General features: G+C 40.6%; 1 protein-coding gene across 2 annotated transcripts in view; it reads left to right on the top strand.

The window, feature by feature from the left end:
* Positions 1–25,162, top strand: part of syt3 (synaptotagmin III) — a 40,935-nt gene extending 15,773 nt beyond the window's left edge. For both annotated transcript variants that reach the window (XM_049562193.1, XM_049562192.1), the window contains exons 5-13: positions 1,702–1,810; positions 2,593–2,769; positions 8,302–8,428; positions 12,675–12,893; positions 15,859–15,979; positions 18,177–18,348; positions 19,095–19,224; positions 21,324–21,417; positions 21,887–25,162. In XM_049562193.1, coding sequence (XP_049418150.1) covers positions 1,702–1,810; positions 2,593–2,769; positions 8,302–8,428; positions 12,675–12,893; positions 15,859–15,979; positions 18,177–18,348; positions 19,095–19,224; positions 21,324–21,413 — 1,145 coding nt within the window. In that variant the 3' untranslated portion in view covers positions 21,414–21,417; positions 21,887–25,162. The remainder of the gene's footprint in view (positions 1–1,701; positions 1,811–2,592; positions 2,770–8,301; positions 8,429–12,674; positions 12,894–15,858; positions 15,980–18,176; positions 18,349–19,094; positions 19,225–21,323; positions 21,418–21,886) is intronic.
* Positions 25,163–26,481: the final 1,319 nt, after the last annotated feature.

Genomic DNA, 26,481 nt, shown 5'->3' with positions numbered 1-26,481 from the left:
ACCACAACCATATTTTCATTAAGGGGTCCATTTGTTTATTTCTCAAAGCAGCATAATGTGCAGATCGGCTTTTAAAGGGGATCTATTACACTTTTCCTTATTTTCCTTATCCATAATTTTTTATAATGTTACATCGCTGAAGTTTCAAATAATGAAGTGAACGTGTGTAAAAGTAATTCCTCAGGCTTCATCCTGGTTGGAATACTGTCTCCAACATTTTTCTGGTCTGCTTTCGAGATAAGCTTACATCAGCTTATGATAGATTTCATATGGTCATCTGCTCCAGGCATGTTACCACAACTGTTTTCATTACCTAGCCTACACTGCTAAATGTAGCTACATGCTGACTTCAGGGAAACATGTTGATGTTGAAACTCTCTGTATCATTCTCCCGCTGGAACATGTCCAGTGGTGAATCTTTTGGTTTAGAAGCATGTTCAAGGAGAAACTCAAAATAATAATAACAGGAAAATAGCAGAGGACTTTTTTTTTTTTTTTAAATACACATTTACATCATAAATTGATGCAGAAAAGGCACCAGTTGGCACATGAAAATTTACCAGAAGGCAGGAAATTATGGTTTGATTTTTAAAATCTTCTGCCTGTAACACACATTTGGTCCAGAGAGTATCATCACTCATATGCTCACTTGCCTTTTAGCTCTGTTTTGACCCCCTGAGAAAATCTCCATATTTAGCTGCTAAATGTTTACATTTCTTTACCAGCTAGTTTTATCTGAGTTTGTTTGCAGAAAACAGCTGCCTGACACCCTTAAACACAAAGTTCATGTCAGCAGTGAAACTGAACCAAACAGTAAATGTGCCATGAAACAAAAACAATGAGCTCAAAAGCTTGCAAGAGCTGCTGAGTTGGCTCATCATTCTGTGGCTTGTTACTCCAAGAAAACCTCTCACCATACACACAGTCTTTTGATTTAATCTTCAAGTATAAAAAAAAATAAATACACAGATTAGAGCTGCAACAACCAGTCGATTAGTTGAAAGACAGAAAATTATTAATCAGATTAGTTTTTGACTTGCATTCACTAGCATTTTTCCATTTTGTCTGATGTTAATTGACCAGATTGTTAAGATTTAAAGTATCATTCATTGCAGCCTTTACACAAATGCACATGAACATAGCTTTAAGAGATCCTTCCCAAAAAGCACGTGATGGTGAGGTGGTTTGAATCGGCTCATAGTAAATAAACAGCCATAAGAACAAGAAGCAGTTTTAACAACATAAGATAGAAACTGTTATAAACTGATGTCAGAGCAATGTTTAGGACCTGATTTGATGAAACAGCTTAGGTGACAGCTATGCGTTTTCCCTCTGCTGTTGTATTTATTCTGGCTGTCAACACTGGTGCGGGTTGTGTATTATTATTCACAGTCAAATGTTTGCTGGCTGCCTTTATTGCGGTTGGATGTGCTTTCTTTCACATCTCTGTGTTCTATGCCTTTCATGCTGGCTCATGCTCGGCTATTGTAAACATGTCTGCTCATTCCTTCCCTCCTCTCTGCTGTTAAATCACTCTCTGTTAAATCAATGTAATACAATCAATGCGATCAATGATGCTGCCCCTGCATTACAAAAGAAAGACATCACTGCTAGCCGCTGTAATGACTCAGGCCACGGTAGTGCTAAGAGAAGAGACATGTGAGTCATCGAGGATTGTTTTGTCCATTTTCTCACTGTTAGGAACTCTGAAGCTGAGTCAGACATCTCCAGATGTCCCCAACTCAGAGGTTGGAGCCCAGCCCCATAAAGACCTGCCCAATGCTCACTCCCAGCAGCAGGTCACCTCCCGGTCAGTACTCAGTGTATGACTGTCCTGGGCATGTGTGTGGGTTTAACAGTGTGTGTTTTGTACATTTTTCAAGTGTGGTAGTCGCTGGTTGTGTGTTTTTACTTAATAAACTCAAAGATGTTGTGGTAAATAAAAACAGGAATGAACCTTAACCTCCAGCAAGTCATCATTAAAGGAAAATTGACTGGAAAACACATGACTGAAATTTAAGAAAAGGAGTGCTTTACCTGGTAAAATGATGTGTTTGTGAGCACACTGGTTGATGTTGGCTTTAATCTTGCTCGCCTCTAATGAAAGCTTTTGAGGTCTGTTAATCATCTTGGACTTTGTTTTGAACCTCTCCATAGTTTTATCTGGGAAAAACAACTTTTTAAACTGGTGCTGATATTAACTGATATTTTTTTCAATCACAGCGTCAGGTATAAATTCTACAAAAATAGAAAACACCCACAGAGAACCTCTGACTATTTTTACAGATAGTAATTTGTTTTTACTATCTTGCATCACACAACTAGCTTTGATTTAATAACACATTCTATGATGCATGCATGTGTAAAAAAAAAAAAAAAGGTGTGCAAACTCTTATGCAAAAAAAAAAAAAAAAAAACAGTAGGTAAACTCCATTTAGGTGGTTTACCGCCACTGCATGTCTGATTAAGCTACTGAATCACGCTGTTGCATAGAATCGTTTTTTTTTGGCTCTGCATGTGTGTGTGTGTGTGTGTTGTGTGCTGTGCTCTTCACTTAATATTCACCCTCTAAGCTCTTATGTGTCTGTTTAGGCCCAAGCCCATGACTCACCAGCTCTCCAGCCCTGATTTCCATGGCGAGGAGAAGGAGCAGGTAACCAGCATTGGGCAGATCAAACCAGAGCTCTACAGGCCCAAGGGCGACCAGGGCGAAGGCAAACCAGGCGACAACTGCGGCAAGATCAGCTTCCTCCTGCGCTACGCCTTCAAGTAAGTCAGTGAGCTTCCATCTGAAACAGCCTACTCGCTCTGTCAGTGTCCTCTTATGTAAAAAGTGTAGACTTTTAACATTAATAAATCATCGCCACAAAAATTTTAAGATATAAAGTTTAACTATAAACAATGAAGTCATTACATCACCCCCAGGTTAGCCTGAAGATGCTGCATCAGCGTCTGTGCGGAGCACCCATTGACTTTCTGTCTGGAAAACTGCACACCTCCTGCTTTGATCAAAATAGTGCAAAACACGAAACTTTTCCATGGTTCCTCTCTTCCATGCCTAGTATTAAACACAAAGTTCAGCTGAAAATACCAAACGTTTTTTCCGCACAATTAAAATCTCTTTTTTTTACCTCTGACCTGTAGAGCTATTTATCAGTATACATTGTTTTGGTGTGAGGTGCGGAGTGTTGGAGATAACGACTTTCGATGTCTGCTTTCTCTCCAGTGTGGAACTAGATGGCACTCAGCTTGTGGTGCTCAAAGTGCCAAAAGAATATATTTGAAAAACTCAACAGCAATGTCTCTTTCCAAAATCATCACCCGGTTACTCAAGATAATCCACAGACCTTGTTGTGAGCAGTTTTATGTAGGAACTAGTTTCTTTCTAACCAAACTACACCTACCAACTGTATCACAGTTATTACATCTTCTGCTAGCTCATCTAGCTGAACTAGCTAACATTACAGCTTAACCAAGGAAGAAGCCATAAAAGTTTACATCTCTCGCTGTCACAAGCATGAGCCTCTTGTCCACGAGTAGATGCACACATCCTTATATGCAGTGATACAGTTGGCCGGTGTTCAGTAGGAAGAAAATAGTTCCTACATGAAACTGCTCACAACAAGGTCTGTGGATTATTTTGAGTAGCTGAGTCATGATTACTAGAAAGAGACATTGCTGTTGAGGTTTTTAAATGTATTTTTGGGGCTTCAAGCACCACAAGCCGAGTGCCGTCTAGTTCCGTTACATTGGAGAGAAGGCAGACATCTCCACAACCAATATCTCACACCAAAAAATCTAGTGATGAATTGCACTACAGGTAAAAGGAAAAATCTGTATTTTTGATTTTGGGGTGAACTGTCCCTTTTATCCTTGAAATGAGACCTGAACTTTGTTTGATAAATCCAACATTGAGTAAAACTACCGTATTGTAGTTTCGCTTGTCTCCGGTGAATGTTGATACGTCTGTTTTTGCACCACTTTGATCGTAGCGGTGGGTGTGCAGTTCTTCAAACACTAAGTCAGAGGGCTGCAAACAGACACCGGTTTGCTGAATTTCTTTATGCCACAGAACAGAGAGAGCGGGTGCTTCTTGGGAAAATATCTTTCAGCGTGTTTATCCCCTTCAGTAGACACAAAAAGAAAACCTTCAACTCAAGTAGAAAATTGAGTTTGCGACAGTGAGGGTTTTATGGGAAAAACACCAGCTAACACACCACGAGCATGAGATGTGAGAGGCGACTAGTTGTTGTCTCGACTGTGGTCGCTTTTGTTTATGATAATCATGCTAAAATATTTAAAAATAAGAAAGTAGTACCATTAAATGTAAGTGACAAAGCAGCGTCGGTGGCTTTTATGTACTGTGTGGCACAGATTTCTGTAGTTACTTTCATTTTACCCCTCCGACGGTTCTCCGTTGAATATTCTCTGCTGGAGAATTTGGGTCTAAGTAATTGGAGGGTGCCATGCTGTGAGGACTGGCTGATGGGAGAGTGTGTGTGTGTGTGTGTGTGTGTGTGTGTGTGTGTGTGTGTGTGTGTGCTCAGCCTCGTTGGCTGTGGGTTGTGGGGAGGAGCGTGCAGCTCCCTTGCCAGGTCTGTCTGCGGCTCAGCTGGCAGTCCCCCATTTCTGCCTGCCCCGACATGTAGAAACATTACAACGGGTGAAAGTGCTGATGGTCAGAAAAGAAAGGGAGCGAGAGGCCGTTTCAGTCATGAATTATATATGGCGAGCCACTTTAAACAGCAGCCCCTGTCAACACATAATAACACCAGACTGTGTTATAGCGGGAGTTACAGATAGAGAATTAGCAAGGGAGTTATATGGACAGGGAGGTTAATGATGAAAACTATTCATGTGTCCCTTTTCCCCATTTATAAAGTCACAAGATAATTTATGTGGTGTTGTAGTTGCCTGGCATTACACTGGAGGCAAATTGTTTTAGAGGAAGGAGTAGAAGAGAGGGAGTAAAGAACAGGTTAGAGATGTGAGGGCATATCTGTAGGTAACACACATGTAGAGGTGTGTTCACACTGGAGCTGTGATAAAATTGGTGTGTCAATGTGTGAGACCCAGTTGTTTGGAGTGTAACAGTCAGAACAACAATGTCAATCTTCCTCAGATCCTCTGGGAAAGGCATTTCTATTGACAATCCCATTAAAAGCTGACACATTTCCACTGTGGGAATAACAGCTAGCTTTCGGGCATTGTCTGCCAGGAATCGGGCCGTGAATTTCCCTCTGTGCTCGAGCAGTAATAGGTATACTCTCTGCAGCGTGCCTCGTGGATTGTGTAAAAACCTTGGTTTGGGTTCAAGCTCACGTCTTGTTCTGTAATAAGACACGTGAGTAGAGGGAAATGTGCAAGTGTGCCTTTGTAACAAACAACAAATGCAGGAAAATTCATGAGGGGTGCTTTTTTTTTTGTGCACAAGCTTCCTGTCGTTTCCAATTATTGTACATCTGAGCATTGCCTTGAACCACACTGGTTAATCACGGTGACTGCAGTCTGCCACCAACATGTCTCGAAACCATACAGGACTAAATATCGTGAGATACATATTTGAAATGGTCAGGGTTTTCTCATTAAAATATTTATCTGGCTGAGCTGGGAATGTAATTTCCTCCAGCAATTTGCCCTGTATATCATCTCCCTGATTTGATGTGATTGCAGAGTGGGCATGTTTATCTGATTGCCTTAATTGGATGTGATTCAGAGGTAAACACGTGTCCGCGTTGGCCATGGTTGTATTGTCAACAAGCGTGTCTTATTTGTGATTGGTACACATGGACAGAGGACGTTATAACTGCCAGGGTCACCGTTGGCATTTGCCCTGCTGATCATTCTTCAGCCCCAAAGTTCACGCTGCTCTCCTAAAGCAGCTAATGAAGTGCTGACACACTGGTTAACACGGGGAGACACAGCCTAACGAGGTCTGATTAAAGGCCTCCGAGCTGTCCTCATCTTCATCTGGTAATTAAATACATAACAAATGGTGCGTGAGACGCAGCCATGACTCTGCATGGAGCATTTCAATGTAAAGATTTGTGTGTTTTGTGTGCTCACGTGTGTGTTTATGCTTTCATGACTGTGTGAGTGATAAAGAAAGACTCCTGCTACAGTACATTTGAGAGTGATTATGTGCTTGGTTTGTTGATATGACAACAAATGATGCTATTTTTGGAGCAAAGCTGCTGAATGTCTAAATTTATTTACCTGCATTTGCTACCTTTAATCATTTAAAATATCACAGAAAATACAGCACAAGGGCGAAATGAAGTATTCTGGATATTTTATTCTTGTCAGTGAAATAACACTTGGAGCTGGAGACACTAAAACTCCTCTAAAAGCTCAAATCTGTTATTTTTTGGACACATATCATAATGAATATGTACGTACACAATGAATGAGTTTGACTAATGATTCCTGTAGTACTGAAACAATCAGGTGATTAAGTGACCAGTTGGTTGGCCAAACAAACAAAAAAGCAAACAAACAAAAAACAATTTTGATAATTGATTAATTGTTTGAGTAATTTAATCAAGTGATATATTTTAAAACCTCTCAAAATGCTGCACTCACTTGCTACCTGTTCATGCCATGCAGAGGGTTTCTGACTAAAAGATTGCTTATTAAGATTTTTGCTGAGACTTGCAAACACAAATAAATAAATGAATAAGTAAATAAAAATAAAATTGCACAGATCCCAGCTCCACATTTAAATATTTGCTTCACATGTTTATACAAAATGACTCTGATTATGTTTTGGTTTTGGCCTGCTAGTATTTTAAAGTCCAAACAATTCATCTGTAAAATAATAAGCAGATAATAATTAGCAGATTGACCACTTTTATTTTAGATTTTGATGTTGGGCCTAAAACTTTGTTCATAGCTGGATTAAAGATTTAAATCAATAAATAAACAAGAATAAGAGGCACATTAAACACATTATATGTAAAATACTTTAATGAAATTAAATAAAAATGCTACGCTAATCTGTTCATGCAAGTGCTTCCTTTAGACCAGTGGTTGCTTGTGATGTAGACCTATGTCTAGATAGGTGATAGATGTGAACCCTCTTAGCAGGTTACAGATTATTTTTATTTGAAAATGATTTTATTGATTATTGGTTGATTGATTATTGATTTTTAATGATTAATATATATATATATATATATATTTATTATCCGGGGAAAAAAACACTTAAAAATCCTTCCAAATAAACATGATTTTGTGTCGCAGTTTTTTGTTTGTATCATTTTCTATGACGGTTAATTTTGGATTTAAAAGGTTGCAATTCAGAAACATCTTAAACATGGTGCCATGTCAAAATTCTGAAACCCCGTCAGTCTGAAAAATGGCCCAGTGGACTGATCTCCAAACCCCCATTGCTCCAAAGTCCTTTTTTTCCAGAAAATACACACTCCCTGCAGTTTTTTTATTTATTTATTTATTTTTTTGGTGGGCGTATTTTTTCCTAACCATAACCAAGTGTTTTTTGTGGCTAAACTTAACCACACACTCACAGTCTGTTGTTACAGAAACGTACAATGTGGACATTTTTGTTGCAACTGGGTGTTTGAACCACAGGGAGTACGTATGTTTGGGAAAACGGGACTTCACAGCAATCAGTGTTTGTTTTTGGTGTAGTGGGCTGTCAGAGAAATGAGCTTTCGGCCCAGTGGGACTCTTTTCGGACCAACAGGGCCTCGAAATTTTGGGCTGTCAGAGCAATGGGCAGTCCCCCCAAACTTGGCAAAATAAGAAAAAAGAGGCAGAGGGCAAAGTCTCTGCAGATTAATACACGGCCACACACTTCTAGTGGGTTCTAAATGATGATGTAGAGGGATTACGTTTATATGAGCCTTTTTTTAAGGCAAATCCTGCATAGTATACCTTTAAGAACTCTGTGTATATGGCCCAGAGTGAGTATAGACTAAAGTGTAGTGTGTTAAGGATTATTAATGAGCTCAGCTTTGGCCAGACTCTCACTGGCTGTACATCTGTGCTTACTGTGCTTACATTTCACATCGCTGATAGTGCAACATGATACAGCTGCAGGGATGACACACAAACACACACGCATGCTATTTTGGTTATTCCTAGCTTCAGAGACACGGAACCTCCTACACCATTGTGCGTGTATAAAGCCTGTACAGGTGTGTGTTTTTGTTTGTGTGTGGGTTGATCCTGTCTGGGCCTCATAGATTATTTGTGTAAATTTGTGCGACCCCTGGCTTTTATGCCTTTTTTATGAGCATGTGAATGTCTAATGGAGCTCGCTGCTTGTGTGTGTCTCAGTACGGAGCAGTTGGTGGTGAAGATCCTGAAAGCTTTGGACCTGCCGGCGAAGGACGCCAACGGCTTCTCTGACCCATACGTGAAGATCTACCTACTGCCAGACAGGAAGAAGAAATACCAGACCAAGGTGACTCCCACTTTCACTCCCAACACACACACCTGTATCCTCAGTGGAAACACAGGAACAAAAAAATTCCCCTCAACATTTAACCATCATCAGGTCTGACTTGCTGTTTTCCCCCCGTCTGTTTCCTGCTGCTCTGATGACCGCAGCCTCCTCATGGGGAATCATTACAGCTTCACTAATGTAATCTAATCTAATCTGGGGCATAATTTATTCAAGATAATGCGCTTCAGACTATTACTGGGCACCGCTACTCAACTCCTGTGTATTATTCTGGTATTTGACGACAGTAGAGTCAATATTTGAGTACATTTTGGGACGTTCTGTACCGGGAAATGTACCCTTAACCCCCGAAATATCCTCCTCTCTTCTAATTTATTCTCAGAGGAGAGGCTTGAGACTTATGAGCTCTGTAGCCTCACAAATGTGAGTTGTGGTTCTCCATTTTCTATCCATAAATATCACCAGTGCTTTTGTACAGTGTTTGGATAAAACAGGGAGACATTCTGAAGCTGGGAAGGGTCAGAATTGAGTGCAGAGCTGGGAAAGTGTGAAAAGTATGCTTTCAGTGACAATGAAGCTGTAGCAGTTTGAAATTTCTCTCTTTTGGTTTCCCCCTTTTGTGCATCTGTCTCCTGTATATCACAAAAGCCCCTTCAGCCATTGAAAAGAGTCAATGCTTCAGTCATTTGCATAATACTGCTCCTCTTTTGTTTAGAGTGCAGATGATTGTTTCATTTCAATCTCTCCCTCATTAACATGGAATTTTTACACCGCTCATATTTTGCCACGCTTTTATCCCCCAACTAATTTCAAAAGAGGAGCAGACATCACCTATGAGTAGACGCCGGAGCTTTGTGTTCCTGGTTTCTAAAGGCACAGCGTCTCCATCAGCTGCACATTTAATCCAAAGCTAACAAGTAATCATCAAGTGCTAATAAGCCGGAGTGACAGACCCACTCATGCAGTGACAAAAGTTGGATTTCGAGTCGAATCGAGTGTGTGTCACATTTTAATTATCACCAGCCTTATTGCATGACAGCATTCATATCAAATGCTTTCATGGCAAATAAATCCCCCCAGTAAATCAACAAATAGTAAAAAAAAAAAAAACGAAGGAAAAATCGTGTTGGAGATTGAATGAGATTGAAGACAAATTTAAATGTCGTCTGCGATGTGTTAAAACATGATGAGCAGGAAATTACAGCCGCTTGCTTTCCATCAGGCTGCATTCAAAATGCTCTGTCTTATTTGATGTGTTATAGAGGTGACAGATGGAAAAAGCAGAAAAACACAACAGGCGCTCGAAATAGGGGCGATAATAACCTGCAAAAAATATAGTTAACAATAGGAAATGGGTTGTGAACGTTTAAAAGGAAGAAATCCTGCACCTACACATGTTGGGAAACAAAATATAAAGTTTGAAACTTAGTTTTAGGTCTTTTTATTTAATTCCAGCTGGTTTGATTTGATTCTTCATCCCTGAAGGAAAGGTGAAATTCACTTTTCTCCCTCTGGCTGAGAGGCAAGGTCAGTCTGTGTGGTCGAGGTTAATTATATTGCTGAAGGTCATTTCGGCAGGGCTGGCAAATCAGACCCCTCTGGAATATTCTTTGTCCTGATATTTCTTGTTTTGTAGGAATGCAGGTCAATTTAAAATGATGTTGATTCATGACATTTGCATGCAGTGACATATGTTTTGCTGCTTTCAGCTCAATGTGATTCATCCGTCAGGTGTTTAATCAAAGCTTTTATATTCACAACAAGTCTGTAGTAGCTCGTCTGTGAGGGGAAAAAACCTTATGGTTCATAGTGAGTAACGCTTTTTATGTTTCCAGTTTGTTGTGGAAAAACTTGTTGGTGTGCAGGAGGAGAAAACAGGAAAAAAAGAATAAAAAATACACCATTTGCTGACTTAAACTCATCAAATCTAAGGAAAAAGATTCACCACCACAGCGATGAGAACTCAGTGCCAAAGATTTAAGTGAAAAAGGAAAAGAGAGGAGGATCTTGTCGACTGCTGCTTTCAGAGAAAAGGATTTTGACCAAATATAGCTCCAGTTTTATGCCACTTAGATAAATCGGGTTTTTAAAGTATGAGACTTTTGCATTGATGGTTACATTGGAGACGCAGATAAAAGCAAAAAGACACACTTTGAAAAATCCAGCGGGTCGTTTGACAGCACTTACTGTGTTTTTGAAGGCATGTCCAGAATCCTCAGTGACTCCCTTATTCTGCTGAAATATCCAGTTTGTTTGGTTGAAGACATCGAGTTGCACCATGTAAAACATGTACTTTACTGGGCAGCACATGGAATATTTTTCATACCAGCAAAAAACAAAGGTCTTTGAGGATTCTGGACGCATCTTTGGAACAGCATTAAATGTTGTCAGACTACCTGCTGAGTTTCTTTAAAATCTGTCTTGAGTTTATCTTTGAGAAGATCTCGACTCAAGCCTGTGACTGGAATGCAGTCATTAATGCAAAATGATGGTTAGATGGAAAGCACAAATTGGGGCTAGGCCAGAAAATGAATTCACAGACACTTAAGATTACAGTGCACAAATTACCGTGTAATTATTCAGCATGTACAGAGTATTAAAAATATACTTATTGGGTACCTATGGAGACAAAAATAAGGGAAGAGGACAAGAGGGAATAAAGGATTTACCGTGTAACAAGGAGAAATGAGGACAACTAAATATTTACAGTTTCATTTATTTAAAGAAAAAATCAAGTTCTTAACCTTGTTAACATGTGCATATCAGGTTATGGAATATACAAGACACATCATGAGTAAAGCAAGCAGTCAACACCATGGCTGAGTATTTCCCCCATGAAACTGCAGTGGTACCACTCGCGGTCTCAAAAACACGGATTCAGACAGCCAGGGTTTGTTACATCACAAACCTAAGTAACCAGTCCCATCCATGTGTCAAGGTGGGGCATTTCATAACACTACAATGAAATGAGGGCAATCAGAGGAATAGACAGGTGTAGCTATGTATCAGTTTTTCACAAGTTAGGTTTCACTTTCATTTCAAGAGCTGGCAAGCTGAAGGATTGTGTTATCTATTACCAATAATCCTAATATAGTAGAGAGCGATACACCCTCTTGCAAGCAACCCTGTACAATCTGCTCTTGTTTTTCTTCTGTGGAATCAGTTTCCTGTTAAAACATATATGCCTGAGTTACTCCTACATTACCATGTACCAGTGTGTAGCGTACAGTAGCACACAGAAAACAAGCAGAGGTTTGTGTGTTTGATGAGCAGGTACGCACGAGCTGCAGGCGAGCGGCTGAGGGGTGGGAATAATTTGCATATTCTTAGATCCGCTCGTAGTAAATGTGACAAAGGTGTAGAGTCACATCTAAGCCATTTTAAAGCAAGAAGGGATTTCTGTCATGGAAACAAATTCTAAAGATTTAATTTTCATGAGCAGAGATGAGTTTTTCGTGGTTTAATCAGTGCCCAGAGAGGAACTTTAACATTATGACGTATTTACAAAATATACTGTAGGTCAATACAGTGTAAACAGATTTTAAGTACTGAGTATTTATTATTATTAAAGTATACATTATTTTTGTTACTGGGGAACAAAACAATAGGCTAATTACTCTAAAACAGTAATGTAAATGTTTTTTAACACAATGATAAAAAACAGAGGAACAGTAACGCAGTTTTGGGTTCCAATGTTTTAGCATCTATCTGATACTCAAAACTGATGTTACAGAAAAACCTGAACCAGCTCTAATGTCCTGTGCTATCAATGAGTCATGAACAATTAGGGAGCCGGATACAAATGCTTTCACTCACGAACCTTTTAGTTTATTGGACAGTGTTTAGCGTAGGGATGTAGGGATGGTGAGTTATTTATATATTGAACAAATGAAATGTTATTTTCTCCATGTTTAGTGATTCCGGGTGAGGTAATGGCCATTACTTTTAGTACTTAGCAAACAAGACAAAGAGTGGAACGTGTCAGGGAGATCCCCCTTTGTCGCAGTATGGGATACATGAGCTGTATAAAGGAAAGGAAGTCCCATGCTAACCCCCTTTTCACTGTAATTGTAGTGTCGTTGCAGGTTTAAATTAATGTTGTTTTTTACCCCTCTCATTTCTTGTACTAATTTCCTTATACTTACCTATTGGTACCCTGTATGAACAGAATAATGGCACTCTAATCTGTGGGCTCTATTGCAAATTGTTACTGTAAATCCTACGTCTATCTGTCTGTCCTCCTCAGGTCCACAGAAAGACCTTAAACCCAGTGTTCAATGAGACGTTTCAGTTCGGCGTGCCACTGAATGAGCTACATTCCAGGAAGCTGCATTTCTCTGTGTACGACTTCGACCGCTTCTCCAGACACGACCTGATTGGCCAGGTAGTGGTAGACAACCTGCTGGACTTCAGCGAGGGCAGTGGGGACAAACCTGTCTGGAGGGACATTGTGGAGGGCACCGCGGTAAGGACAAAGCTCTGCTTCCAAAAACCCCAGCAAAACAGTCACATTCATTAGGAGGAGATGCCCACGTTAGATTAGATTAGATTAGATTTGAATGACCATTGCAGTGATATCGGGCCGTTGCAGCTGCAAATTATGGGCCTGAGCGGTGGTAAATAGAATAGAACGAGGAATGGAGCGTATCAAACATGACACTAGTAACAGTTTCAATTCTAGACTTCAAGTAGAAATGCATGCATTCATGGTGTGAAAATGAATCTGAATCACAGCTTAGAAGAAAGAGAAAATAAATGATAAATAAAGATACAAATGTCCAAATATCTTATTGCAGAATGAAGCCGAAAGCTAAATATAAATACAATGAGATTTCTGCGCATGTAAGTACAAGTGAAAATATAAAACAAATACTCAGACATGCTGTTGTTTACACAGTGTGCATAGTGTACCCTGTAGGACATATGTCAATACATACATGTGTCATGTATGATTCATATCATAAATTATATGCAATTTACAGATGTAAAGGGTACTTTAAGATGTCAGATCACCTCATACTATCACAGGAACGGAGACTCTACAGAAGCAGGGAAAGGCCACAATTTGAATCTCATAAGAAACTGAATGAATAACTTTTAAATTTCACCACAACATAATATTGTACGGTCAAATTTAAATACCACTGAATTCATAACACTGAAATATTTAATTTTGAAAAGCATCTATCTGCATTTATGTGATTTGCCTTCCCCTCTTTGAAAGTTTAAAATGGTTAGTAATACTAAGTAATTTTTAGGGTGCACAAACTTCAGTATTCAACAGGTTGCATTCAGTTTTGTGTTGGATCAAGGCAAGTCAAAATAGCAGGATACCCAGAATGGATTGGTGCAATTAAGAAACCAAAATTTGAAATGAACACTTCAAAGTAGAACATTCAGGCTACTGAGGATAATCAGCCGAGCCGCTGTGGCATCTGACAGCAGAAAAATACAGCAAATGCTGTTTAGCCTGAAATTTGATGACTTCTCCAAAGATGACCCAAAATGTTACACGCTTGTACAGGTGCTACAAATCTTGGTACATTTAAATGGATTTAAGATCCACCTGTGTGAGTCAAGTCAAGAAAAAAATTTTGGGGGAATTTTTTAGTGTATTTTTTATGGGACAGCAGTTTCAGAGCTCAGGGCGGACCCTGACACTGTCACAAGAACTGATTGCATTCCCACCACATTTGCCAAGTTCCCACTAAGACAGGCACCTGTTGGTCTTACAGTGTCATGGGGGAATCCTCAAACAGTGAAAGAGTAAAACAGCACAGGCATGATCATATATGGTGCACATAAGGGACAGAATGTGTGTGTGATCTCATGTCATAGGCGACTGACATGAGATCTGCGCCTGCCAACACAAGCACCTGCAATGTTACAAAATAACCTCACTTTTAACAACTTCAAAATCATCAAATCCCAGTTAACTGAAAAAGTCGCTGGGTGGGTCTTGAGACTATAAAGTTACCTGAGCTGCCATTTTAGTGACTGAAGTTGTAGAAGCAAGACTTACTGTCCAAGAGGGCATTGATCTGGTCTCCCAAGACTGCCACCAGTGCTTTGATTGCTGAGGCTAGTTTGCAATTATCAGCTACTTTTTTGGTTTTGTTCACTGGTTAAATGTCAGTTAATGTTGAATTAATAGTTATAATTAGATACTAGTTATGAGGATGTTATGTTTTAATGTCTAGCACAACTAGCACATGATATTGTGTATATGAGATGCTTTATTTTGCTTATAAACAAGTGCTGTAAAACTTTAAAAAAAATCATTCTGCCTGCTCTCTGAAATATTTATTAAAGATTAATCACCCATTTATTAATGTCAGATAGGCTGTTCATACAGGACTGCTGTCCTGTGGGGTTATAATGACATGACAAGAAAAGAAATTAAGGTGATCAAATGGAAAATCTCTGTTTTTTTTAATTGCAAAACTTAATATGATTGTCTGGAAATTACAGAAAAAAAGAATTCAAACCTCTTAAATCTGGACAGATGGTTTACAAAATAAAACAAATGCCATCAATTCAGTGGTATTTATATCTTTTAGTGGTGAAGTGTTCAGCTCCTTGTGGGATTCAAACGATTACAGCCTGTCTTTGCTTTCATATGACTCAAAGAAGCATGCACATTTCTTTGTCTGAAGATCATACTGTAAAGAGACGACGTGCAGAAATAGTGCAGACTGGAAACTGTCTGCAGTATAGATTCATTTGGAGTCTGGTAATGTAAAAATACAGCTCAGGAGAGTCCAGATAGATTACTGGAAAGGCACCGCTGGCCACATCCAAACTTTTTATCACGAGGTGTCCAAGTAGATTTATATGAAATATTCATAGAAGGCTATTAGCAAATTAGACAGAGCAAAGTCTTAATTTTTTTTTGGCATGGATGTTTCATTTATTAAATAAGTTCAAAGCATCAGCCTCTCAGCGTATTTCAGTGTTTCACTTGGGGAAGTATTGATTAGTGAGGCTCAAAGCCACTAAGGAGTCATCATGCCACAGTGTGACCTGAATACCACTGGTGTCATTACTGTGGTGCCACTGAGACCACAGGCAGAGAGAAGATCAGTAGATGGGAGGGGAGGGAGAGATATAAAAAGCCTGAAGAATCGTCACCTCTACTTAACACTTTCCTTCACTCGGGGACATCGACAGATTGGCATATGATTCATTTACAGTGACGGCATTTCCCCTCTGCCTAAACACTCTGCCTGTCTGCATTAAGACGCCGGCTGTCGGCCACCGTCAGTCACAGATGTAGTTCTCATCTGGCCATAGACAATCAAAGCGCACTAAAGGATGTCTGACTGTTAGTGTTTTTCCTATCTGACCATGTGTGTGTGTGTGTGTGTGCGATCACAGTGCCCCTGTTCCATTTCTGATCCCTGTCTGTATGTGTGTGTGGTGACCTACAGGAGAAGGCTGATCTCGGGGAGCTTAATTTCTCGCTGTGTTACCTGCCCACTGCAGGCAGGCTCACCGCTACAGTCATCAAGGCCACCAACCTCAAAGCCATGGACCTGACTGGCTTCTCAGGTATAGGATTAAAACACACGCACACACACACACACACACACACACACACACACACACACACGCACATGCACACACACACACACACACACACACATCATGCTGCTGCGACACCTCCAGCAAGCCGTCTGACAGGAAACTCATTAAAAGGAAAAATATGACAGAGAACAGCTTTAACACTGTCTGGGAAAAAAAACAGCCACTGGTGACGCATGATGATTCCTTGAGTTCTTTTAGGTTTATGTCTTATTCTGATTAATAACTGGCCACACATTCAGCAGAGGCATATTTCATGTGTAAACGTCACAAGTGTATATTAGTCACTGAGTGTATATGAGATCTTGTTCTCAATTGACTTTTCTGGTCAAATAAATAGATAAATAAAATGCGCATGGTGCCAGTTTCTTGGACAAAAAGAGCAACTGTTATTTGGGTTGTGGACTTGAGTCAGACTTGATTCACAAATTTGATGACTTAAAATGACAAAATCCAAAACACTTACAAATCGACTAGTACTTGAACAGTAAGCCTTTCGACTTGAAACCTTGCCTTGAAACCTCTACTTGATACCTTTCCCCCGCCTCAAAGATTAAAACATATCTCATTTAAAAAATGTGCCAGGAATTAATTTATTTCCCTTCATTACCGGAATTAATTCCCCAGATCTGCTTCATTTGACCCAAACCAATAACATCCAATCAAACTGAAGAAAAGAACCATGAAGAACCAATGTTACATTACCTGCCAGTTGCCATTTCATTTGCATGCAAAAACTTTTCAGTGGTTAACAAAAACCAAATTGCAATATGTAAAACATCTTGGTCGAAAATGACATGCGAAGATACAAAAACTTCCAATTAACATTTTTTAACAAATACAAAAAGCAATCATGATTTCTGCAAATGTGTTATATTACTGTTCATTCGTTAAAGTGACATTACATTTGGTGGAGAGTGTATTATCACTTCTTCAGGCTGCAAAACTCAAAGTTAAGGACTTGGGACTTGTCCATCTTGACTTGGGACTTGAGTACAACTGTGCCTCTGACTTATGGTATTTAGCACCAAACGAAGAGGCAGAGTTTTCCCCACCAACGGCAGCCTCAGTGGACCAAAATGCAATGCAGCTGCAAGATGCATTGTATCTCTTGCTTTTACTTTTATTATCATTACAGTTCCCTCCTCCTGCAGGTTAAACCAACAAGCTTTTGCAAAAAAAACAGGAAAAAAGTTAACAGTATGAAATTTGTCAGAACTGAGTAAACCGAATAAGTGAAGTAGAAGGAGATGAAGTGTGTTAAGGGAAAGTGCAAAAAAGTAAATTACCATACATCCTTGCTAAATAATTTCTGAAGTGCATCGGGCTTCGTCAGATAGATCGTTTCTAACCATGTTAGAGAGGAGAGCTCAGATTTTTCCTTCAAGAAGTAGAGGCTGAGTTTATACGTTATGAATATATTACCTGGAGCTAGAAATTTTATTACTTACAAACACAACAACGAGTAAAAAATGGTTACTAGATGTTTTGTTGCAAGAAAAAGCAGCAGCTGGTGTGGCACCAACGATGTTTTACCTGTCAGACTGATGTAAAGCAATGTGATCGCTAATGCTAGTATTGAATGAACAAAGGCATTATGATGAGGTTTTATTCTTTTGTTATACTTCAGTTTAAGACCTGATGATTGCAATGGCAATGCCCTCTCAGATTAAATGAGATCTCCGATGGTAATGACCACATGCCGTAATTATTGCCACAGTGATCCCGAGGTGATTGCAGTGCCTTTAAGATGCTTACAAATGCTGCATAAAAATGGAGTCGTGGGTGTGTGTGTTTTCCCTGGTTGCTGTCACCAAGCTGCACATGTTGAATGGATAACTGAAGTGATTCAACCTGTGCTGCTTTTCTCCCTTTGTGTTCTTAATCCAGCTTTGCCAAGGTGACTTGATTTTCATGCTTTTTATGTGTTACAGATGTGGATACCTGTGAGCATAATACCTAACAGCCTTTGCAGGAGTCCCCCCCTTATCTTTTTCTCTCTGCTTCCTCCCCCTCTTTTCCTGTCTCCCCCCGTTGTCTTTCTTCTTCGCTGCTTCTCATCCCCATCCCTTTGCTTTTTTTCTCTCCCACTACCTGTCTCTTTTTTCATGTCTCCCATCTTCCTTGTCTTCCCCTCCCTCCCTCTCGCCTGTCTCTCCTTTAGACCCGTATGTGAAGGCCTCTTTGATCTGTGACGGGCGGAGGCTAAAAAAGAGGAAGACTTCCATTAAGAAGAACACACTGAACCCTACGTATAACGAGGCGCTGGTGTTTGACATTCCCAATGAAAATATAGAGAGTGTATCCATCATCTTTGCCGTGATGGACTATGACTGGTGAGCAAGCTGAGGTGCTATTATATCGTAGCATGCCCCGGGGGCTTTAACATGAAACTGATCATTACTGTGAAGCGTGCTGCTCATTGAATGTGTGTTTGCACATGCGGTGTGATGTGTGCTGTTGCTTTTGGGTCGTCACATTTCCATGGTGTTGCGCCTGTGTTGAACACGCTGAGGGCCCCCCTCATGAGTCAGCCTCCTGGTGGACGTTCCCTGTTTTACATAGACGGGCGCCTCATGAATAAGCATGATTTATGCTAATGGTGAGGGAAGAAGTGTAACCCTGCCAGTGTTTGTCTGTCTGACGCTGGCAGCAACACTTGGCTGGTTGATGTGTTTGTGTATGGATGCACCGCCTTCCTATTATGTAGTCTGCCCTCCATTTGGCATCTCCATAGGTGTGTGCTTTTGTATGTTTGTGCTCGTGCCTGCGCCCCTACTGACATCAAGCTTTTATGCAGGGCTGTGTGCATTTGTGAGCTGCTATTCAATATCCTTCCTCAGCCGCTGTACTGTTTTCCCAGTACTCAAGGTTGATAAATGAGACTCTCTCAGCCTGTTTCTTACAAGCCCTGTCTCCCTCTCTCTCCCTCTCTGCTTTTTTATATCCTCGCTCATTCCCTTTCTGTGCCCCTCCCTCTCCGCCTTGTTCTCTCTCTCTCTCTCTCTCTCTCTCTTTCTCTCTCCCTCTCTCTCTGTCTCTGTCTCTCCTGTCCTTGCTTTTATCCCTTGCTGCATGTCAGTATCGGTCATAACGAGGTTATAGGGATGTGTCATGTGGGCAGTGAAGCTGATGGTCCAGGGAGGGAGCACTGGACAGCCATGCTGGCCAATCCACGCAAACCAATAGAACACTGGCATCAGCTTGTGGAGGTAATGAGCATATGATCATGTGTGTTCATGTGTGTGTGAGCGTGACTGTGTGTGTGTGTGTGTGTGTGTGTGTGTGTGTGTGTGTGTGTGTGTGTGTGTGCATTCATGTGTCCTGAATATGATCTCATACCACATATGTTAGGTTCTGTCAGTCCAGGGCCTGATAACTAAAATTATTTTATCATATGATGATTATCGTTATCATTAGAAGTAGCAGTGACTTAAAGCATAACAATAGTAGTGATAGTAGCACTGGTATAGTTACATAAAAATAAAGGTGATAAAATAATTATTCAGGTGTTTTACTTAAGATGAAGAAGCAGTACCAATATTTAAAAATACTTAATTACAAGTCTCGCATTCACATGAAAGTTTATAAGTATTAGCAGAAAAAACAGCCCACTATATTTTCAAAATTAAATGCACCCAGTAAGCAAAATGGGCCATTATGTGGAACAAATTTTAATTACTGTATTGTTGGGTAATTAATCTGTAACAATAAATCATATTTTAAAAGCAAATTAGCTGTTTTTCATGTTATACTGGGGTCAAAAGAAAAGTGATTATTAATTATAGCTGCGGAAGAGTTTTAAATGCAATATTTTCCTCTGAAATTTTATAGCATAATATGGAAATAGTGTTTACTTGCTTTTAGATGGATGATAAAATTGATACCACTCTCATATCTGTGTAGTAAATATGAAGTTACCAGCAGCAGCTACTTAGCTTAGTTAATCCACTGTTAAACCCATGGATGTATAATAATAACAACTAGATACTGGATTTCAAGATGGTGCCTTTTCAGTCAGTGGAGCTGTATGGCAAAAAAAAAAGTTTCTGGCTTTCAGGTTTACTTCTGAGGTAGAGACAGTAGAGTTTCTCCTGCTGGTGAGTTCCTGCTTTGCTCACTGTGATGATGTCACAGATTTTTAAATCACTTTCCTCAGCTCACGAAAAGTTTAAAAAATAAAAAACTTATATGGATCAAAAATTCATAATAGAGAAACTCATAATTGACCTTATTTGCAGTTTGTGGTCAACAGCAGCAGTTTTACAGGCGTCTCTTTTACAGTGGCGGATTACACATCTATATGATTTTTTGCTGCAATGCTGCATGTCGACGCTGGGGAAATTGGTAGCAAGGCTGAACGGTGCTTTTGGGGGCCTAGATAAACTGCAACATTTCTTTTTTTACACTTTTTTTTTGTGCGGATTAAACAAATGAGATAGTATGTTAATTATATAACTTTTAAATGTGCTGGTAGGTGAATTTTGTTACCTTTGGACTGAGTCAAGTGAGCTGTTTGCCACTGTTTCCAGTCTTTGTGCTGAGCTAAGCTAACTGGCTGCTGCCTGTAGTTTAATATTTAGCATAACAAATAAGATCGGTATCAATCTTTCCATTCAACTTTTGGCAAGATAGTGAAAATAAGCACATTTCCCAAAATGTCAAACTATTCCTTTAGGTACAGGACATCAGTAAATGTACTGACTTGTTTTTCAAGGCTATGTTCAGTGGTAATAATGCTCGTGATAGGCTACATGTAGCAGTGGTACTCTAGCATAACAGCAACATTAAAGGAACTCTACACAACATTTAGAGCATATCTGTAATTCAGAGTCCAATTCAGGTCGTGTCCACACAGTTGTCAACATGAAGATGGCTGAGCAGGTGGTTAGCAGCTAATGGTGTCTACCTTTGGGAGAAATGGAGGGTTGGACCTATGCCTCCTCAATGATGCTATGCAGCATTGTCAGTGGTAACCACAGTATGAGTGCAGTGCAGTAGCTAGCCAATAGGATACACACATAGGGACTCCCATGCACTGACATGAATGCCCTGCTGGACCAGTTTAACACAACAAAAAACAGAGAAGCTCAGATTACAACAAACACCGAGGCAGTGTGACTTCATCCTCTGGTCAGGATGCCATTACTCCACTATGTCTTTACATAGCAAATATCCACGTGCTGCTGTTGTTCTGAATGTCACGTTTAGCTCCTTAAAATAGGGCATTAAAATTCATTCATTTCACCTGAATGCATGGTTATTTTTGTCATGAAGAATTAACAGAAGCAAAATCTCTTTTTCCTCACAGGAAAAAGCAATTGGTACATTCGTGTCGAAGACTGGTACCACATCCTCCCCAAAGCCGCACATCGTGGTGGACAGTCCTCACTCTGATTAAAACTGTAAGCCTCTCCTATTTTATCAGACATATATATGTATTTTCTTACCAGCATGCTCGCACACATACTGTAGCATTATTTTCTAGGCAACAGTGTATTTAAATTTGTGTCACCATTCCACATACAATTCAAAACCTTTTTGATTTCTTACCACTGTACTGGAATCTTAAAGTACATCCACGTACTGTGCAGCAGATGCTCTCAAGTCAGATTTACACAGGAAAACTGGTAGAATCTTTAAAGGCATGACCTAACTGTGAGTGTGTGATAAAGTGGAAGCTGTGGTGCTGTCAGATGTAGGAGCTCTAAGGCAGAAGCATCTGTATAATCTAGATGTTATGGGTTATGTAATGCATCTCCCCCTCCTCCCTCCAAACTTACAGTACTGCATACTGTTTATATATTCTCCTCCCCTTCTACTGTCTCTCTCTTGCTTAATCTGCCTCCTCTCCCTTATCCCCTCTTTCCTCAGGTCATTATCATCTATCCAGCTCCAGACTTTCCTTTCTTTCCTCTCATCTGTGAATAATTCTCTCCATCAAAGAACGAGAGACGCGGAGACACTGCTAGTGTCCAACTGCTAGTGCTGTTTTGCTCCTGCTAATGAATCCTCCAAGTCCTGTGCTGTCGTTACCAAGCCAGGGGGTTAAAAAAAACTACATCCATCACAAGCTACACTTTGAGCATCAGACTACACATTTACAAACACATGCAGACACTAAATGGTACAGTAGGACTGGTTTCAGGTGTAAATTTGGGATCTAGCAAGGGAGCAAACACACATACACACACACACACACACACACACACACACACACAAATACACACAGAGTTTGTAGTATGTGCGTAGTTCATGTGTGCTTCAGAGTAGTGTAGTATTTCATCTAGGAGGGAGTGTGATGTGACTTTTCTCTCTTGAAAACAAAAAGAAAAAAAAAAAAAAAAAGCCATCCTAGAATGGTCATTTCAACCAGGACCAAAGGTTCATGCCCTTGTACAGACTATAAAAGAAGAAAATCACTATGTCGATATTTTTCTTTGCAATATTGGTGTACAGTATGTGCCGTACTGTATGGGAAAAAAAACATCTCACGTAGTACTTAGCAGGACAAAAAATACGAGGTGGATTCTCCAGGGCCATTTTGGACGCCTTCTTCAGGCTCAGCATCGTCTTGTTTCAGACTTAACTCGCTTATTTTTCCCCAGAGGAAAGACGACAAAGCGTCCAGTGGTCTTTATTGATGTCAGAGGAGCGAAAAAATAAGGACAGACTCATTGGTTTAAGCATGTTACGCAACCTTGAAATGTGTCCCTCTTCCTCAAGCTTTTTGTCACCATCCTCATGGTGCTCATCAGTATCTTTTTTTTTCCCTCTGTTGTTTGTTTGATACAGTACATATATAACCATCAGGTAAGGAGTTTATTCATGCCATTTTTTTACAGTCCACTGAGGATGTGATGGAGTGAGCTTCTGAGAGACATGGACTGTTTGATCGTCCTCTGCTTTCTGGCCAAACTGGCAGACTTTTCCTAATGTAGGACTACACAGGTTGGATGAAACCTGCGTTTAGGATTGGACCAGCATCTGTTTGGAGTGCACTCACCAGAGGATGTATCCCACGGGGAAGGATATCACCACTCTATCTTATTTTTCTATCATTCCAGGACTTTTTTCTGTTCTTTTTCTTTTCTCAAGAAGTCATTGTCCAGCTTCAACTGAGAAAATCGTTATCTTCAAGTCCACATCATGTCTCTGACAAGACTTTAGGAGGACACACACGTCCGTGTTGCTTTTATTAGTGTGTGTTTCCGTGTTTGTGGGCGTGTTTGTTTTGTATTTGTGCGCGTCCGTGTGTGTGTGTATGCCTGTGTGTCACTGTGACCTTGTGTGTGACACGTTTCCGTGCTCACCCCTTCCCTCGTCCTTTTTTCTGTCTCTGCCCCCACCCCGAAGCCCCCACCCCACTCCCTGAAATCCCGGCATCCACAGACTGAAACGCTTGTCTCGGAGCCAAACGTGTCTTCTGTCCTGTGTCTTAACAAGGAGCCATTTTGTGTGTGTGCGTGTATGTGTGTGTGTGTGTGTGTGTGTGTGTGTTTGAGAATGTGTGTACTATACGTGCCTCATTACACTAGGTGGGGAAACACTGTCTTTCATAGACATTAGTTTGTATTGTCTATGTCGTCTCTGAAATCAGCTGCCAATCATTCAACCCTCCTCTCCTCTCTAACCCTTTGCCTGATGTAAGTAACTGTGTTGATTGTGTACTTCTTTCAGTAATTTGTGTACTGTATGTCCGAGGGAAAAACCAGATGGCACAGTGATTGAAAATTGAATTGTTTTTGATTAAATTTACGAGAAGGAACACAAAAAAAGGAGAAAAAAAAAGAAACAAACATCCGAGGCTCATTTGTTACGGCCTACAGATCATGACAAATTTACATCCCCTTAGAGCGAGACAACAGGGAGGAGGTGTTGTGAGAAAACAAGCGCCTGGAATTTCTGCACTTCCTTTGTAAACCGATACAGACTTATAAAGCCATGTCTGTCACCGCTACTACGACTACTACTGTAACCTCAGCAAAACAACAGTACAACACCTCACTACAGCTACTTGTATTGCAATCGTTGCCATTTCTCTCTCATCCTCTCACACACACACTTTTATGGAGGAGTGTGTGCGTGTTTCAGAGTACAGGGATCTAGTTTCTTTCTCTTTACCTCTGGTCTGTGCGAGTGCAGTAAGACAAACTGGCATGCTTGATCGGGTATACGGGAGGCAACACATCCTGCATCATACCTGCAAGTATGCTGTGTGGGTTGTCAGCTGGTGGATTATCGACCAGCTTGTATAAGTAGATATGGTATTGATCCATCGGTCTCGAGGCCCCATAATTCTCTCTTTCCCAGCCTCTCTCTCTCTCTCTCTGCTTGTGTCTACCCTATTTAGCCCTTGTGTTACTGCCTGGTGATAGATTACAAAACTCATAGTGGAACCAGCACATTCCTGTATTCTCTTCCTCCCTCTGTCCGCCACCCCCCCCCCCTTCTCTTTCTGTTTCTGTCTGTCTGATTACTGTCTGATTACTCATTCTCTCCTCCAGCAATCCTTACCTTTCCTCCCGCTCCACTCCTCCACCTCCACCTCCACCTATCCATTCCTCGCTCTATTTTTCTCCCCACCCCACCACCTTCCAGCTCCCTCCGCTATCTCGCATCCCTCCATCTTGCCCTCTTTCTTTCTGTGTACGACACCCCCCCCTCCTCCGCCCCTTCTTCCCTCCTCTCTATTCTCTCTCGCTGTCTTCTCGTGTTAGTGCAGTTCTGAATGGTCATGGGGAAACATGTTTGCATGCTTATATTAACATGAATGATGTCAACTTGATGCAATGAAAAATTATATAAGTGATGCTTTAAGCAAAATCTGACAATGAACTTGATACTAATACTACTAATGACGACTAAATGGAGACCTAGCAATTGTTTATCTCTGTGGTCAAAAACAACGATGATGAAATAACATTGTTTATGCTGTATTTATCTCAAAATTGGTATTCTTTTTTTTATTTTCAATTGTTTTTTTATATATATATAATTTATTCAAGAGGTTTACTTTTTTATTGGTTAAAGCTGAGAATTTGAGTGAGGGGTTCAGTCAGGACAGCTGTACCAGGTCGCAGGATATTGGTGAATGTGTAAGTAACAGTGTGGCTGAAGCAAATGATAATGGAAATAAAGGAAATGTATCATCCAGCTTCGTGTTTCTGACTTCTTTTAATCCTCTGGGTGGAGAGGTACAGGAGGTGGTGGAGCTACTGTCACACATCCCAGGCAGTGTGCTATATATAATATGCAAGGCCCTGGGCATTTCACATGTACACAGTCTATATTTGACTCAGGCTTGGGAGGTAAGACACTCTACCTGGACAGCAGAGGCCTGGACCCAACTTTTTTTTTTTATCACCAAGCTCTCTGACTTTCTGCTGTGCATTAAGTCGTGTGTAATTATTCAGCCACTTTGTCATGAATTCTTTATTGTGGCCGCATTTTGCCTAAATGCAAAATGGAACACGGCTGCCTGCCCTGTGTGCTTTGCTCCATCTGGCCTCCCTACTCCGATTTGGTCCCCTTTTATTTTTAAAACACTCATATTCTTTGCCATGTGGTTATTATCTCTTGTTGAAGCGAAGATGCACACCAGCCGCAATCTGCAACTCCAGCGCTTCGGCAGGGAGAGGAGGAAGAGCTCAGATGTGCAGAGGAGTGACAGAGGAGGAGTAGGAGAGGATTAAACAAATGAAGGAGGATGACGAGCGGGAGAATGCCAGAGTGGAGGAGGAGGAGGAGGAGGACACAAATGGGAAAACCTGGAGAAGAGATGGGGATAGCTGCATGCAGGATATGTGTAAATGTGTGTAGAAGTGGAGACAGGAGGTGTATATATAGACACACTCACATCATGGGGCACCTGCAGCATACTGACAGTGTTAACAGTTCAAGAAGAGCGAAGCGCACACACACACACACACACACACACACACACACACCCTGATCACGCGTGCACATACACACGTGACAACGCACCAGTTAGCACAGCTTTAACGCTGTAGACTGTTGAGAGAGAAAAGTGGAAGGAGGGGCTGCGGGGGGGGGTTACTGCTGTCTCCATGGCAACGTTCCCACCGTGCAAAAAAAAAAAAAAAAAATCATTTAGTCGGAAAGACATTTCACTCAGTTCAGTGAGCTGAAAGAGGCAGAGAGGGAGGGGGAGCACGTTAGAGACTGGGGGAGGTGTGTGTGCAATATAGAGCTGTTTGTATCACACTAGAGGGATTTATCTAAAGTAAGCTGACAGCCAGGCGTTAGCTCATATTGCTAATACATCTGATTATTATCCATGATGATAATGCATTCCCTTGCATCATTAAAGATGAATGCAACAGCTTTGGGTGATACTTTGGTGTTACAATTTTCTTGATATCTGCCATTTGCACGCACACATTTATGTGACATGTCAAAATTCACTTGATAACCGTGACATTACCTGCACCACCTACACGCCGAAA

This window comes from Epinephelus fuscoguttatus, linkage group LG19 (assembly GCF_011397635.1).
Source record: "Epinephelus fuscoguttatus linkage group LG19, E.fuscoguttatus.final_Chr_v1".
In the NCBI taxonomy this organism is placed as follows: domain Eukaryota; kingdom Metazoa; phylum Chordata; class Actinopteri; order Perciformes; family Serranidae; genus Epinephelus; species Epinephelus fuscoguttatus.
The sequence above is the reverse complement of the archived record's forward strand: the minus strand, read 5'-3'. Positions and strand labels throughout refer to the sequence as shown.